This window comes from Melopsittacus undulatus, chromosome 2 (assembly GCF_012275295.1).
Source record: "Melopsittacus undulatus isolate bMelUnd1 chromosome 2, bMelUnd1.mat.Z, whole genome shotgun sequence".
NCBI lineage: Eukaryota > Metazoa > Chordata > Aves > Psittaciformes > Psittaculidae > Melopsittacus > Melopsittacus undulatus.
In genome coordinates, this window is record NC_047528.1 from 116,902,081 (window position 1) to 116,920,322 (window position 18,242).

At 39.6% G+C, this 18,242-nt stretch overlaps 1 protein-coding gene across 1 annotated transcript in view; it reads left to right on the top strand.

Moving 5' to 3' along the window:
* CRYBG3 (crystallin beta-gamma domain containing 3) overlaps positions 1–18,242 on the top strand; it is a 43,903-nt gene that overhangs the window by 2,541 nt on the left and 23,120 nt on the right. Inside the window, exons 4-9 of the mRNA XM_034060060.1 lie at positions 919–1,066; positions 7,817–7,956; positions 9,232–9,346; positions 10,325–10,360; positions 11,445–11,578; positions 13,678–13,801. Coding sequence (XP_033915951.1) covers positions 919–1,066; positions 7,817–7,956; positions 9,232–9,346; positions 10,325–10,360; positions 11,445–11,578; positions 13,678–13,801 — 697 coding nt within the window. The remainder of the gene's footprint in view (positions 1–918; positions 1,067–7,816; positions 7,957–9,231; positions 9,347–10,324; positions 10,361–11,444; positions 11,579–13,677; positions 13,802–18,242) is intronic.

The following is an 18,242-nucleotide window of genomic DNA, read 5'->3' on the forward strand; positions in this document are numbered from 1 at the left end:
AGACTGATACCAGTGAAAAAAAGCTGAAACAAGGCTTCAAATGCTGCAGTACAAAAAAAAAGTAAATTGTTTCTCCTGGGAACTAGCTTCAAACAGAGAGTTGCTAATAGAACCACAAGTAAGTTTAGACTTCCTGCCTGAAGTGCTAAGACAGTACAGCCATAAGCATCGCAAGAAGCATGTGTATGCCAAAGAAAATGTTTCTTTTACAGTTCAGTTCCATTACACAGTAGCTGTTGCAAAAGAACCATAAAGTGAACAATCTCAGCTGCTGTTTGTAATGTGGTGTTTAGAGGAATGTGGATGTGGAAGGATATATAAGTACCTTTAAGGTAGATTTTGCAAGTGTGTCTTGGTTTGCTTTGGGAAGCTGGGCCTGGGACCATGTCAGTTGTATTGGAATTTAAATGGTGAGGCTTACAGTGAATGTTTCTGATAATAAGCCATAGTAACAATGCATGTCACATTGATACAGTTTTGAAGCAGCCTTGTTTGGCTTTGCATACATTTATTTCATGTCCTAAGAAATACTGAATGCCATGATTGTATGTAAATGTTTTATGCCTTGCATAGTATCTGCCTGAACAGGGCATGTTTTGATGTGTCAATTAATGTATTTGTTCTGGTAAAACAAGGCTTTCTATTTACATTGTGGTTTAGCTTTTTTTCTTATGCAGTTGATGTTTTAAGTTGGGTTAGGCTATGTCCTGGAGGAGAACTATGTGTTTTACGTTGAAAGCGCGGAAGTACAAGCCCCATATTTATCTGAATTGAATGTGACTACTGAGGTATAGGATAAGAAAGGTGGGATAGTTGGCTTGATAAGAAGAGCTCATTACTGAACAGCACAAAGCATGTGCTGTATAAGAACAGTCTTACCTAACTGCAACAACTCAGTTCATGATATCATTGTTACAGTTGGATTTTTTATGAGAAACCAAAGTTCCAGGGTCGGAAGTGTGTACTAGAAGAAGGAGAGGTTGTGCTGGATCACCTTTGGGATCTCCCAGGCGTGAAACATCATCGAAGAAACCTCACAATTGGTTCAGTGAAGCACGTAACAAAGGTATAGACTTTGTTAATAATGTACTTGCGTATGTAAATACTTTGTTGGCCATGGTGGTATGCTGCTAACAATGGACAATGTGTATATGCTGTGTTTCTGATCTTAATGACATTTGCTATGAATCACTTCTTTCACTTTCAAGATAAATTCTAGGGATTTTGCTATGGTAAGTTTCCCTTTCTTTCTGAAGATAATGAGCATATGGATTATCTTTATTTGCCACCACCTTTACCTGACACAGTAAGTTAAACCCTTTTAGATATTTACCTGTCCAGTTAAATTCATTTAAATTGAATAAATTAATCTTTGTTTTGTTGCTCAGAGAAGTGTTTGGGTCCCGTTTAAGAAGTTAGTAGTTGAGTTTTCAATCCCATTTGTACAGTGTAGCCTCCCAGAATTACTGTCACTCCCTCTACAACCTTGTGCTGTCGGTAGGGTGTCTGTGTGGACAAGTGGTACACCTACAGCATCTGGCTCTGAGTACAGCCAGAAAAGCACTTTGTTGAAAAGATGGGAATCAGATGCCTGAAACTAACTATAATGCATCCATTGTTACTTCGGTGAATGAGGAATATATTTACCAGATCTTGTGATTTAAGAAGACTTAGTGCTCTTGTTTAGCGCAACATTCCAGTTATTCACAGGGTAATGGTCCTTTACTGCAAGTGAATTGTCATTTGTATCACAATGTGAAGAGTTTTTCAGAACAAGTAGGGTTTCTCTGTTCTCTGCTGGTATAGAGGTCATTTTAAAATGGAGATAGTCTTTTTGTCATCAATAGGGGGCATAATGTCAAACAGTTAGAAATGCTTTTTCATTCTCTTATAGACTTAAATAAATACAAAAGAGGGTGACTAAAGGCATCAGTAATGAACATTTATTTGAGCTACACAAATTAAAAGCATTTGACCAGTTGGAATCTGAATATTGATCAATAACATGGAAGGCAGCTAAATACTTAAAGAAATGCCACAATAACATGTGGAACTCTGGTCTGAAGCCAAGGGAAACCGGGTATCAAAGAAAACCCTTGCGTAGAAAAGACACTGGTGAGCTTTGTCATGCTTACTAAAGCCTTTGTAATACAGCTGAGTAGGTTTGAGCATTGTTTATCTTCCAGTATGGGGTTCATTTGTATGGAACACAGATGGAAAGCTTTGTTACAGTGCACTAGTTCAGTAATCAACATTGTTTCTCATGTGACTTAAACCTCTATCGGGTATGGTTTGCTGGGAGGACTTCACTGTAGGCTTTTCCCCTGCCTGCTTGGGTCATACTGGTTGTGTGTCTGTCTGACTTCTGATTCCTCAAGTGGCTTTTTATGGTGCTTGTTTAATGGCTGCTCAGATGCCTTGAATTAGCAGATTTGCAAACTGGCTAAGTATTTGAGAAGAAAATGTCTTGCCAGGAAGAGGAACTCAGATGCTTACTAAAGAAACTGTAGGAGGTACATTTAGTGTTATTTTTACTTTTTACTGGTGGATGCTAGTGAGCTGAGAACCAGTCTGCCAGTAGCTTTATGCTCTGATTTGGCTTCAAGCCTCCACAAAAAGCAGAGATTCCGTTAGCTTTGCGGTTAGCTTGTGGCTTGACTTACTGTGGATACGCATTAGAGGTATGCACGTGTGTTTAATTTGAAGGAATTGGGAGAAGTAGGGGGGGAGATCTCAAAGGAACAGACTGTGCAACTTGTAAAGCGAAGACCTATTTGAAGTAGAGTCTGAACCTCTACTAAGGCAAGTCAGCATGAGCCTAGGCTAGCAAAATCTGCCTGCACACACAGATTCAATGCAGCTCCTGCAGCCTGGTCTGTTTAGCCAAGTCAGTTCTCTGGTCTATTGCAAATACAAATATTAGTCTCATGGAAATGGATGGTTTTATCTACCTGATTCTTGAAGACCAAAAAGAGTGTTTAATATTACTTTCCTGAAAACAAGGGCTGAGAAGAGTTGCTGATGTTTCCATTCTGTAGTAATCTTGTAAACCCCTATTTTGGAAGGTGACAAGAGATCTGAAACAGCAGTTTCTAACTGCTGTCTGCAAGATAGTTAGGCAGGGAATAACTGGATTCCTTGTGGACTCTCCTTAAGCAAAGTTCTTTTGTAATGGCAGTGTTCACAATATTACATAAAGGGTGTGTGTCATTTGTGTGGTTTGCTAGGTGGAAAGTTATTAATTGAAGCAGGGACTACTTTGTTACATGCAATAGGAAGACAGCCAGCAGCTTCAGATTGTATCATTTGCTAGCTGTAATTATAGGGAATAGAGAATTATAAGCCAGTAAGAATTCATTTCCTTAATATTCTTCTCAGCCCTGTGGTGTTTTGTAGTTTGGTTTGGTGGTGATGGGTGGTAGCAAGAGTGGTACAGAGCAGGAGCACTGGGGAGAAAGAATTATGAGTGAGTAAAAAAGGCTGGAGGACCAACAGAGTACGATTTAAAATAAAGAAATGCTGCAGAAGCTGACATATAGGGACAAGCTGTGCATCTGCCATGGTTTAAAACCATGTCCACACAGCTTGTTCACTCACTCCCGCCCTTGTTTCCCCAACTCCCAGAGAGTAAGGAAGGAGAATCCAAAGAATGTAGCCCCCATGGGTTGAGATAAGAACGGTTTAAAAACTAAGGTATAACATAAATCATTACTGCCACTACTACTACAAATACTAATGATTAAAACCAATAACAAGTGAAGAGAATACACCACCTCACCAGCCACCGACCCATAACTCACTCCACTCTGCCCCACCGAGCACTGAGTGATACCTCCTCCATCCCCCCAGAGTCCCAGCCCTTCTGAGTCTCTCCCGGTTACCTCCTGGGTATGACGTGCTATGGTATAGAATACCTCTTTGGCTAGCCTGGGTCACATGTCCTGTCTGTCCTTCCTCCCCTCCTCCCTGGCAGAGCATGAGCTCAGAAAAGGCCTTGGACAAACCAAACATTTGAGCAGTAACTCAAAACACACTTGCTATCAGCAACTGTTCTCAGCCTGAAAGTCAAAACACAGCACTGCACCAGCTACCAAGGAGAAAAAATGATTGCTACTGCTGAACCCAGGACAGTATCAGAAGTAAGATGCATGTCTAGACTGTATTAAAAAGCAATTATGTGGATACCAGAAGTAATTAGGCCAGTTTTTTAATAGACTCTTCTGTCATCATTGTTTTCATATTCAGCTTAAGCAACCATACTGCACTCATTCTTTGTCCGGTTGTTGACATAAAAGGCTACATCATGTAGGTAGCCCATTTTGATCATTTGTCACCACAGCTTTCAGGTCTAAGGAGAAGACCTAACAGTGATGAAATTATCTAGCCCTGCTACTCTGTTAGACCTGTGATCCTAGATCCAGAAGAAGGATAAACAGCCAAGACCACCTTGAGAGGGTTGAAGGCTTTAGGTTTGTTGCTTCTGATGGAACTCTTGGTTGCCCTAGAGGAATGTCATGCCACCAAAGAGTAATATTTCACATTAAGGTCTTGAGGGTCACCTTAACCCTCTTCTGAGGAAGCCTTAACCTTTCTGCTGGTCACCGTGTTACTGTTTTGCAAGTATTTGTTCTCTGTGAGCTAGTACAAATATTCCCCATGCTTTTGTAAGGACCTCTGCTCCCAAAAGACCATGAGGGAAGCAGAGGCACTGCTGATGACTCTGTGGGAGGTAGGAGGAGAGTACCACAGAGTGAAGGAAGACAGAGTGTGGTGCCTGGAGGCTGTGACCTACCTGAGCATCTGCTGGTTTTATATTAGCATTGGAAATGAGCACAGATAGTTAATCTGTTTGCTATGCTTTTTATTCTGTTTTTGCCTGACGTGTCAGCAGGATAATAAATATATGAGTTTTGACTGCATGTGATGGGGGTGGCAGGGCCAGGGCACTTAAAGGGAGAAAACTTGCCAGTTTGGGATATGGCCTAAAACACTGTGGTGATAGTTTTGCATGTGAGTATCTTATGTCAAAATCTTGACGCCTTGCAAATGAAAGGGCTTCAGACTGAAGGATCTCGTTCTCAGCCTGAACGCTATCATATTTGTGTGGTTGTCATTTGGTTTCTGAAGATGGTGGCTTTATTAGGAGAGCTAAAGAAGCCTCTGAAAGTAATGATGCCTATTAAATATGTTCAGACAAATAGGAACATGCTAGGGCAAATATTTACCAAGCTAAAGCTCACATACTTAAATTATATAAATTAATGGCATAGTACTTGAGTGTACATCTGCAGATGCATAGTGTTCACATCATAGAGAAATCCTAAATTTTACCTTTTTGTGCAGTCTGTGAATTAACATATGTAAATTTAACTCAGTATTTAAGTCAAAATATATATTTGTGACTTTATATTTTCTAAGCACATTTTTTTTAATGTGCTTCTTGCTGAAACATGTTATTACCTTTAAAAATATACATTTTAATAGCTTTTGATGACAGCCTCAGCTTACTGTGTAGCACTTCATGAAAAGATATTGTGGTCTTAATCTAGTGCACGTAAAAATACCATAAAATGAGTCTTCTTTTTCATGACTGTCAAAATCTGGCTTGAGAGAGATGTTGGTAAACAGGAGAGATCTTAACATGAGTGCCTGTGCTTTACCTACCCTTTGGAGAACTTACACATTCCTCATCTCTTGAGGTGGAGCCTACGTCGTAAGCTTCCAAGTCAAGAGAGCAGACTTGAAAAGGAGAACACAGACTGGCTTTTCTGCAGACTTCAAATAAGGGGGGAAAACCCAACCCACAAACCAACCAAAACAAAAGAAATAAATCCAACCTGCTACTGAAGTAAAATTAAACATACTCTGTCTCATATTCTGTCTGAGCCCACAGGCAAAGATGCTTTATTTTGCTGCTTGTCTAGGCTTGTAGGTACTTTGCTTCAGAATTTATCTGAAACTATTGGAGTCTAGAGTCATAACTTGTGGAATTCTTATAGGTGCAACTTCTAGTTTTCTGTATCAGGCTTTATCATTGGATTGATGGGTTTCAGCCGTATTACATATCAGGTGTTATTAGAAAGAACCCACAAACTTTATGTCTTTGTAGCTTCTTAAATCACAGTTAATATGTGAAAACTATGAAAAGATTTTCTGTTTTAAACTGGTCTAGCATTATACTTAGAATTGAGGAATGTTGTTCCTTAGCACTTTGCATAAAATAACATTGTACTAGAAAGTCTTTTTTTCCTAGTTTTTCTGGGTTTGCTCATCTGAATCTGGTATTGCAGTTTTTGTTCTAAAAACAAATGATGTGCATTGTTTGCAAGGTACAATACAGGGGAAACACAATTGTGCGTAAGGGAGGGTTGCCAAAACAGTATACTGTGTTACTTCAGGTCTCATGGAAAGTGAAGTAATATCCTGAAGTCCATCTATTATAATTGCCATATTTATTACTGGCAGTTAAATAATTACTGAAAGAAACTTTGCTGACCAAAGAGGTGTATTTCTAGGTGGGATGTTACTCCATCATTTGAAAGCTCCACCCAATGCCTATGTGAAGAAGGAGAGCATGAAGGTGGTGTCATGAGATGAGGTGCTCTAACTGTAAGAGCTTTTGTGCCTTGTTATCTGGTTTCTATGCAAGCTCTTGTGTTCTGCCCTTCAGGGTCTGGAAGAAGCCTCAGGCCATGTAGGATCTCAATCATGGACCATGCCTGGGTCCTCAACAAATTCAGTAACCATGTGTTTCTCTGAGTGTACCCTCAGGGACAGCTTCTTGTCCCTCTTCTCTAATGTACACGCAAGGGGCATCTTCCTCAAGACACATTTAGCACCTCTATGTTGTCCAAGCCCTTTGGCCTAATGCAAATGTGCCTGTGTGTTGGAAGAGTAAGGGGAATGGTGCTTTGAAGTTATCACTGAGATCTGAAGGGCTCCAGTTACAGCTGAGTAAACTATAAGCACATGAGCTGCCTTTCACTGTAACAGGAGGGCTTTTCTGTAACACACCACTGAAGCAGAACCGTATAGAAGGTCCTCATTGATTCATGATGTGTTTGAATGAAGTGTTGGTAATGCATTCTATATAAATTTTATTAAATCAGTTTGGTTCAATACAACCCCTGCAAATCATGCATTCAACAAGTTGTTCTCCAACATGGTATCTATCAGTAGAAAACCCTTGCTAAGATAACAGGGGTTTCTCCATAGTAACAGGAAAATTGCTCAAGTGTCTACTTAACAAAACAAACATTTTCTGTTACTGATCTTTTTCTTTCTTTGTCTAAAATCCTGTAGATTTATTTGGCATGACAGAAAATTGGACTCATATGGCTTGAAACCATAGTTGGATGCATACAAAACTTAATTAGCACTGGGGGAGGGAGGTGAGATTGTAGTAGACATTTCTAGGAAGTTTTAGTTATGCATGCACGTGGTACGTGTATTATGGAAGCACTGTCTTTAAAAAGCTTGGTATATTATATGCATGATTCGTTTGTCATTGAATATTGTCATATCCTTTATTTGGAGAGCATTTAAACTGAGCTTTTTGAAGGTAGCCCAGCAGGCATAAATGCACAGTTCTTTGAAAGTTCATGGGAGCTGCAGATTTGCTTCCCTTTGCTTTACTAAAAGTTCAAGTCTTCACTTAAAAGAAGACTAAAACCCATACAATGTGTGAAGCCTGGAGTTAAATTAGAAGGTGAGAAAATGGAAAAAAAAGAAGGAAACATTACTGGTTATTCTCCCATTGCAATGGGGCAGATTCTGTAAGTGTGGATAAGACTTACCCTTTGATTTGTCTCCGCAGGACTGTGGCGTTCCAGAGGTAGAGTTCTGCCTGGCAGCTGGTAGTACAGAGGGACTTCCTATCTGCATACAGGGTGCAGTTGCCAATTTAGAAGACCTGGATGTTGAGAAAAACCCTTATATAAAAGTCAAATCAGGAGTGTGAGTACTGGACGTTTTTAGTAGCATTTTGGCAGCAACATCATGGGATGAAACAGTATTTGGGGGATCTTACTACAAATCAGTTAACATACGCTATATATTCTCAGCAATGTGCTTAAGCATTGTGCTGTGTGGGCTTCTAGGAGTGAAACCAAGTTTTTGGAAGCATTTGTACTCTAGTTGCTGGCAGTTTTCTGTAATTCCATCTTTGAGTGGCTTTATAAATAGAAGAAGCAGCTCGGCTATAATTAGCTTTTAGTTCATTGGCAAATAGATACTGTTTCCCTACTCACTCTAACACTACGGCTGAATACCAGAAAACTAATACTACATCATCCAAGCATTTCTCAAGCTACAGCCATATCCTGACTTTCTGGAGAGGGGTGATGCAGTATGATACAGGCCCCTTGGTAACCCAGCATTTCCTGTATTGAGCAGAATAATCTGTTTCCTGGGTAAATGGCCAACACTTCACAGTTCCTGAAGTTTGGGAGTTCTGTGCCTCTTCTCATAAATGGTTTCAGAATGACATTATCTGTTAGGAGCGTGTCAAGTTTGCTTTTCACACGAGACAAGCCTTCCTTTCCACAGTCTCACAATGCTTGTGAAGCTTGAGGTGGTGAGGGAAATAAAAGCACTCTTAGTTTCAGTAGAACTTAGTGTAACTTAACTGCTTGTGTCTGTGTGTTAAGTTTTAAGAAAATAGTTTTCTATATGGATCAATGCCTTTTCCTCCATTCCTTATGTGGTTGACTTAACCACGTGCCCAACTTTCACATTCAGCTTGCTTTTTGATTTAAAACACTCTGAAGGAATCTCAGCATTTTAAATCATAATGTCAAAATTACAATAGTCTGCTTTCCAAAGCAGGCGTTCTAAATCCTCATATTTAATAACTGAAATAACTAAGTGGAATTGATGTCAGAAACCTTTTAATTCCTAAAGTGACAATCCTAGGTAAAATCTGATGCGTTTCATCTTTAGTACTGACATTGGTTTTATATGCTCACACTGTACCAAACTGGCTTCTTCAAGTAAGTGAACAGATTGGTAATTCTCTTTCATTTATGTTTAGCTTGGAGTGAGGAAAAACAATTTGAGATCTTCTTAGCATTGATGTTGCCAATGTGTTTAAATAGAGCTTTGTTTTGATGTACTGTCAGTATCTAGAACACGTTATCTAGGTCTTATGAGGACAGAAAGGAAAATTATTTTAATAAGATCTTTGTAATTTATCTAATGAGATTAATAAGTCCTTTGTCCTTATTGTTGTAGATGGCTTGCTTACTCAGACTTTAATTACAAGGGAGAGATGAAGGTCTTGGAAGAATGTGATTCACCATCTGAAATCCCTTCAGCAGATGTAAAATCTCTGCGTCCCTTAAAAATGGTGAGGCGTGCATGATTCCTAATAATTTGTGTGCCTTCCTTTTCCTATAGGAGCTCTCCTGAAGGCTTTGACCGAAATACAACTTGGGTTCTAATGTCCTTTCAAGGTTAATCTTTATACATATAACTAACAGTTGTCTCATGCCAAGGTGCATTTGCAGTATTGTTATGGCATGGCAGTCACTACGGGCAGCTGGGCTTCTGCGTCTGCCCAAGTAGAACCATGTAGTCAGAGGGAATGACTGATTAACTAGGTTGTATTCCTGGGAAACTGCTCTTGATGAGTGGAAATCAAATGATACAGAACTGAGAGGGATAATAAAATATGAGAGAGGTGTGGAAGGGTATAATAGTTCTACTGTATACATAACAAGCCTAAAGAAAGAGAGTTTAAAAGCCATGAAGGAGTAAGACTGAACAGCTATCTCTTTAGTCAGTCATAGGAGGTAGGTGTCTTGTTCCTTCACAGAACATCATTCACTAACATTTCCAGAGGAAATCCATTTGTTATACTTGCTCTTTGACCACAGATATGCATATGTCTGCCCATATTTTCTCTCTCTTCTGGTGCTTTTAGTTTCTTAGTATTCTACCATCTTTTCTTAAGAAATTGAAATATATACAACAAAGCTTTATATTTTAATTTAAAAATTTGGCCAATATGAATTAGTTTAAAGTAGTAAATACTTGCTTTAGATTGCTAAGACAGTAAAGGAGTATTTTTAAGTTGCTTTCACCACTGCAGGCTTGTCAATGCACTGATTTGTTTGCAGGACAGGTTTGTAGTGTCCTTGGTCTTTATGAATTATCAGTGCATTTGAACTAGTGTTTCATTCAGGCAACACTGAAAGCAGTGAGTATAATTACAAAGACTTTGTGGTGTGAAAGTACTATAAGTGCTATAAAATACATGTCAAAGTATAATTTCAAGTTTTATATAAATGCATTTATTTCCCCCTTTTCCCTGTCTCTTTTTTAGGGTGGACTAAAGGTACAAATGCCAATGAATGTCAAGGTAAGCACTGAAGATGTTGATAAAATGTGAGCACGCTGGGAATACAAAACCTTTATTTAAGCTGTTTTCTTCTTGTTGGGTGTATGATGTTTGATTTTAAGTATTCAGTGTTTGCTGCTGAAGAAAAAAAACCACTGATGCTGTGTCAAGCCTGCTTTCTTACTAGTGTTTCATGAGTTGCAAAAGTGGCAATAGTCTGATTTTCACAAAATAGAACATGAATTTGCTGAAGAATTGTAAAACTTACACAAAATATGGTGAATTTTCCTGACTTGATACATCAGTCACTAATGGATGGGGATCAGGAGAGTTCTTCCCATTGAACATACCAGCTTTAAAAAAAGGGAGGGGGGAGGACAGGAAGGGACAGGAATAGGACCCTTCCTTCCTATACCCTGTCCCAGTACAAGAGTTGTGAGAGGGATCGTGATCCTTTTGTGATTTGAGCAGCAGAAAGCTAATCCAGAGTTACTGCTCCTTTTCCCTTCTTTTTCTTGGTCTCCACAAGAATACTAACGCTTTAGGTTAGTTTTATGATGCAAATACATGCAAGACAGAGGCATTTTTCTAATAAATATTGCAATAAATATTAATACTGTTAATACCTGGTATGTGTGCTCAGCAGATGAGCAACCTTAAGAAGGTGTTAACTGCAGTCACCGAAACCATTTCAGCAAAGTACAGGGAAAGACCTTTTGTCTGCTTGTGAAGGATTACACTCTGTGTGTCTAGCTGTGACCATGTAGGATTCACTGAAGGCTAATAAACACTGTCCAGGCACAGGATTACAGGATAAATTACAGTTGTATAGCTGCAGAGTACGTTTATGTATGTAGAATTGCATGGATAAGTATCCTTCTGTGGAAATGTCTGCAAATAGCCTGACAGGACTATCTAAATCCAAACAGTGTCTCTTCAGCTTCTAGGGCACTCAAGAATCAGAAGGACTGAGGAATGCAACCCTGAATTTTCTTCCATAGTGATGGATAAGATGTCTTCCACACCCTGTAGCAGTGCACCCATCTAAAGTGCAAATTACTGCTCACAGCATACTCAAGCCATTGTTCAATATTGTGTTTTCTAGATAATAATATATGAGAAAACCCACTTTGGAGGATGGTCCAAAGAGTTTTCAGAAAACATCAGTTCTGTCCCAGCTCTGTTTGGTAATGAAGAGGAATTTAAGGAAATTGGATCAATACGTGTAGTTGGTGGAGTGTAAGTATATTTCACTTTTATATTGACTTACTTTCAAGTGGGAAATCATAACTAAATGCTAAGTGCAAAGTGGTGATTAGAATCACTAGTAAAATATTTCTAAAAGAATATGTTTTTCTTTTGTCTGTTAGCATCCTTGGGTAAAACTGCTTCTCCACAGCCTCAGTATTATGGTATCATGAGGGTTACGGTTCAAAGAGCCACAAAGCCTACAGGTCCAGAGATACTGGGGCTGTAAAATGCCTGCTGAGTATGGCACTGCACCAGCATTGTTTCCTGCACACCTTTCTCATGTGGGACACCCATGGTGCTGGAGAAGTGAGCCTCAGTTCCATGATGCTGTTCAGGTTGGGGGTCAGGGAGCCAGAAAGTTGAAAGGTGCAGAGATGTTGAGGCTGCAAATTTTATGCATAGGGTAGTATGACACTGCACCAGTATTGGGCTTTGGACACCTTTCTCATTGGCCACCTGTAGTGCTGGGGATCTCAGCCTGAGCACCAAGATGCCATTCAGATGGGGTTAGTTCAGAGAGCCACAAAGCCTACAGATATAGATATGGTTTATCTGTCTAAGGGAATATAGGAAGATAAAACTGAATGTGTGAGGTGTGAAGTGAGTGTTTACTACTTGGATGCTGATAAATTAGGCCACTTTGTTCCTTAATGACAGACCTTTAATTTATATTGCTTTATACTTCTGATAGTCTGTACTTAAGCTGCCAAAAGGACCTTGGGTAGGTGTGGTCGCTCTTCAATTTGACATTTTAATGCCTCTGAAGTCTATAAACTGTTTTATTGTCTTAATGGTTTTCCTCTGCCACCTGTTATATGTTATCTGGAATTAAGAATCTACCTTATTTTCCTGCATTGAGGCCTGAGATTGATTCTCTGTTGCCCTACAAGACACTCACAGAAAGGATTGTGCAACACTGTCTGGTCACAAGGTAGACTCAGAGCCAGCTATTGCCAGCTATTCTAGCAAGCTACCAACCCCACACGTTATTCTTTCAGCCTTTCCTGAGACCCAGCAGGATAAGACTCCTTAAAGTGTGCAGGATGCTCACTCCTGCCAAACAGCTTAGCAACAGAATAGTTTTCAGATTCATTTTACTTAGAGGATTTCAGTGTAAAGATTGGATAACATACATCCTTTCAGGCTGCTGTCAGAATCTTGCAAGCACGAAATTCAAACTAAGTTTAACTATGAATGTTCAGATAATCTATTCATAAATACATGATGTATTTGCTATCTGGAAAGCCTCAGATTATTAAAACTCATCCTTCTGTCTGTTGTGGCAGCTTTTATTTTCAATACTGTGGTAACTTAAACAGCTGAATTAATGTAAACCAGATGGTATTAAAAGTAAAGCAATCCCTGCCTGCCAAATTCCAGTGCCAACAGAATTTGTACAGCAGTTCTAATACTTACAAGGGAACTTTCTTGCAAGCATTTCTTTCATTAAAGCACTTTTTCAGAACAGAGTTTTCAAATGTGATGTGGAAATATCTTCTTTTCATTGAGCCTGATCTGTTTGTTCAAAATACTTTAAAAACTTGTGTTCCCTCAGTGCTAAAACATATTCCATACACAATATATTGTATATATTCAGTTCACTTTTCTATTCATATATATATGTTTAGATTAGAATGAGAAACAGTATTAGCACATGACATTTTTTTCTGTTGAAACCATTAATTTTGTTGCCAGCTGCAGCAAGTGTAGAATCTCACCATTTGTTAATACACTGAAGGGATCTGTTTGGTTTTTATCATTCATATTTGGTGGCTTACAGTGTTTTGGTCAGCCTCTGCGTAGCAAATACTGTTACTGGGAACGTGGTTGACCAAGAGGAGGTACGTAAAGGAGCATTGCACATATAAAACTGTTGTAGGAGAAAGAATCACATGGTGGGATTTTGATTCACAAAGAACAGTTCATGGGTGCTGTTGTGATTTCAAACAAGCATTGCTTTGTTTCCTGAGTCTGTGATACCCATTTCAGTGTTCTTAGGATGTTGTCTTCCCCTTTTGTTACAGAAAATCATGTGTGTAGTTGTTTTGCTTTTGGTTATTTCTCTTTTGTTGTGTGCTTTGCTGTAGATGGGTTGCCTATGATAAGGAGCGTTACAAAGGCCATCAGTACTTGCTGGAGGAGGGAAATTACGAAGACAGGCACTCATGGGGGGGAACTGACAACATCCTGTCTTTCCGGTTCCTTCAGGCTGTAAGTACTTCTATGAATTTCACACAAATTGTGCACAGCTCTACACATAAAGAGGATGGTTATTCTTTGTATACGGTATGGCTGTCATGGGTTTAAGTCATTTCATCTTTTGCCCTAGTTCATTCTCATTCTTTTCCTACTTCATGAAATCCAGACTGCACTACATACATTGCAAAGCAGAAGCAGGTTCTAAACAGCCTTTATAAAGTTCATACAAAGAAGATACCATGCAAAATTCCTTGTCTACCTGCCAGACTTTCCAGGTATCTCACTTCTGCCCTTCAAGATACTTGTATCTCTAGAACAGAATTCTCTTAAAAGTCGAATGTACAGAAGTGTACAGTATAGCTCCTTATTTAAAGTAAAAATAGCTTTTCAACACAGCAGCTGTTGCAGGCCTTAGAACAGCATTACTCTGTCTCTGTGATTTTTGTGCCAGGGAATTTTGGCAGCAGAAACAATCATGGTGACAAAATCCCTGCTACTCAAATGTGCTTAGTGGGGACAAAGCTGAAATAATAAAAACTGTATCAAATCCAGTATAGGAAACAAAATTAGATTTGATGAAACAAAGTTAGATACAATGTGAAACATTGGATTAGGACTTTATAATTTCCTTTGATTTGGGTTTTTCTTGTTTGTTTGGGGGGGGGTAGGTTCATTATAATTGAAACTCTGAAAGCTTTAAATACAACTGATATTTATATTCACTCTGAGATTATTCAGTCTTTTACACTGAAATTACTCATCTCCTCATCTGAGCAGATGTGATATACCTGAGCCAGGAATTTTGTGAAGTTTGGATACAGGCGTTTAGAGCAAACTTACTGTCTCAACAGTCATTATTAGAAAGGGCCATGGGGTATTTACTGTGAACCCAGAAAGGCCATGCTTAAATTCACAATTTGCCATTTTTTTTTGTGAAAGGTCCATTTCTAATCAAAATCTATCATGTAACTTTCTGGGAGAAACTGGCAGAAGTTTTCTCTAATTCCTCATTTTAAATGTGCAGAATCCTATTAAACTCTTGAGTAACCTTACTCTTTCTTTCTTTTCAAGCTATACATAGGATACTTGAACAACTTAAATTGATCTTTTTAGATCTTTCTCTTGGTGGAGTACATAATTACAAGCTTAGAATTGTGCACCAGCCTAGTAGGGTGACCTATGCATGCATTTAATTTGTCTTGTGCCTAGAAGAGTCAAGAATCTCAAGTTTTTAACATTTTAAAACCCTGTATCATTCACACTTGTGTATCATCATGTGTCATTGAAATTGGCATATAAATATACATCAATATGTACATATTGATAATAACAGTCTTAAGTAATACTTCTTCTTAAACTGTACCATAACTAAAGATAATGAGCTATTTGCCAATAACATTACTAATGGCACTGGCATTTTGCTGTTCGGCTTGACCATGTCAACCTCTCTGACATGCAGTACATAGGTCAGTGTTCAGGCTTGCCATATGCTGCCTTAGTGGCTTTGTACATGATACTTGAGGTCAGGATATTGAAAATACTTTAGTAACAAACCTGTTTTCAAGAGGGTCTGGCCAGAAATCCAAAACTAGTGCTGTGTGCTTAAGGCCCCTGGGTGCCCAGCTAATCATAGAATCACAGAATGGTCAGGGCTGGAAAGGACCTTTACATGGTCCTGTTCCAACCCCCCTGCCATGGGATTGGATGGCAACCAGAGACCATGTCACCCAAGGCTCCCTCCAGCCTTGCCTGGAACACTGCTAGGGATGTCGTGTACAGTACAAGTGTTACTGTAGTGACAGGACAAGGGGTAATGGGCTCAAACTTAAACAGAGGAAGTTTAGATAGGATATAAGGAAGAAGTTCTTTACTGTGAAGGTGGTAAGGCACTGGAATGGGTTGCCCAGGGAGGTTGTGAATGCTCCATCCCTGGTGGTGCTCAAGACCAGATTGGATGAAGCCTTGGGTGATATGGTTTAGTGTGAGGTGTCCCTGCCCATGGCAGGGGGGTTGGAACTGGATGATCTTAAGGTCCTTTCCAACCCTAACTATTCTATGATTCTATGGAGTATTTACCACTTATTTGGTCAGCCTGTGCCAGCACCTCACCACCCTTCTGTGTTACCTCAAATTCTGTCAGGAGAAATGCAGTAAAGGTTGTGATGGTCTCAGACTCCATAGAGGTATTCCCAGATACCAGATCTTTATTGTTCTTCCCTAGAACTTCTGTTTTAATCAGATGAACTCAAGACTTTCTATAGAAGAGTAAGGATTTGGGGGAATGTAGCCAAGTTGCATTATTCATGGTCAGCTCAGGTAAGGAATAGGGCTAGTTCTTTGGTACTCACTGATGTGGTGTCATATGGAGGCCTATCTAGGCAGGCTTTTTTCTTTCTTTTTCAGGCATGACACTACATGACCTTGATTGTGTTGGCTTTAAGGCCAGCCCAGACCTGAAAACAATTTAACCTGGCTTGCATGGCATGAAGCTGAAAGTAATGAGCCTGTGTACCTGAGTCAGCTCTAAGCAGAGTCAGGTCAAATGTTTCTGTGCTGTGCTCCCAAAGCAGGGAGTGTGGTACAGAAGTATGTAAATGGCTTTGCAGAGAGCCAGGCTGGCTGCGACGTGCCTCATTAGCCTGTGTCAGTACCAGCTCTGTTAATCTGGCTTAGTACTATGCAAAGCTATTCAGATGTTTCTGCACCACCATGTTCAACGTGACAGGTTCCACCAGAGCTTATTAGTGCTAGGAAAGTCCAACCCATGTTTCTGTGCACATACAGTGACTGCAGTTGAGCATGAATGTAATTTCTTGACGAATCAGAAGGGTTAGGCATCACACACAGCAGAGGGGATTGTCGCAAGGCATCCCTTCCCATCTACTGGTGAAGGTGTACACACATGTAGGCATATACTGCAGGAGCTTGCAGTTTTTGTCTGTCTTCAATATTTCTGCTGTGAATCATCTAGGTTGGAAAAAACCTTTAAGGTAATAGAGTCCAACTGTAAACCTAACACTGTCAAGTCCACCACTAAACCATGTCCCTAAGCACCACATCTACACATCTTTTAGATACCTTCAGTGTTGGTGACTCCACCACTTCCCTTGGGCAGCCTGTTCCAATGCTTGATAACCCTTTCAGGGAAGAAATCTTTCCAAATATCCAGTCTAAACCTCCCCTGGCACAACTTGAGGCCATTTCCTCCTGTCCTATTGCTTGTTACTTGGGAGAAGATAAACCCTTTGCTACAACCTCCTCTCAGGCAGTTGTAGAGAGCGATGAGGTTCCCCCTGAGCCTCCTCTTCTCCAGACTAAGAAACTCCAGTTCCCTCAGCTGCATCTCATAAGACTTGTGTTCTAAACCCTTCCACTGGCTTTGTTGCTCTTCTTTGGACACACTCCAGCACCTCAATGCCTTTACTGTCTCTAATGTGGTAATTTGGGGAGTGTTTTGAAAGCAGAGATAGAAAGTACTTGCAGAATTGTTTTCTCCAAAGTACTTCCAACTCTGCTATCTGTGTCTATATTGGACATGCTGGAGTCAAATGCAGGGCTTGTTCCTGATGGCAGACAGCAGTTTGTGTTGTTTTGGGGGACAGTTGTATTTGCTTCTCTTCTGCAGTGTCACATGAGAGAATCTGTGAGGCTGGGGTTTGCCTGTGGCTGTCATGATCAGGGAAAGAGCAACATCTGAGTTTCTTTCAGTGGAGCACAGTAGATTGCCTTTGGAGCTTTCCCACTAATGTTTTCAAGTGTAAAATGAATTGCCTTGCTCTGAAAGTCTATTTTTAAGTTTTTCTCCTATTGCTTATTGTAAGAGAAAATTTAGGGAGAGAATTTGAAACATGTATTAAATGTAATTACAATTGTGGGTTTATTTCAGTATTTTAAGTTTAGTCAAAGAAATTATGTGTAGATTTGATCTAAATGGCTTTTCAGGAATTCATAAAGTCCCTTGCTTTACAACTGAAGAGTAGCTGGTTTTCTTTCTTCCCTACTCCTCCCCTCCTCCTTTTTGTATCTAAAAAGTGGCCTGAAGCTGCAGTGGTTCATGATGATTCTGCTTGAGCTGTCACTGGAATTTCTAGTGTATACATGAAGTAGTTGCAGCTTTTTAAATAAGTGAAAGGAGGAAATGGTCAATGTAGTAGGAAGACCATGTTTAGTAAAGAATTTGTTTTGTCACTCTTTACTGTCCTGTAAGCAATGCAGAGAAGTTGAGTCACATCAAATGTTGATTCTGAAATAGGTTTTCATTATTAATAGTGATTGAATGCTGTACAAAGGCACAGTATCCTCTAAAGAGCTTGTTTGATGAACTGACCAGATTAATCTGGCTGCATGCTTGGCACCCAGTCTAAATTTCTAAGTGTTTTATTATCGTTGTAAGTCTTTGCTTTCTCAGTGTACCCTTCAGTTTCCTGCTCTCTGGTTGGTGTCTAGTGCTACA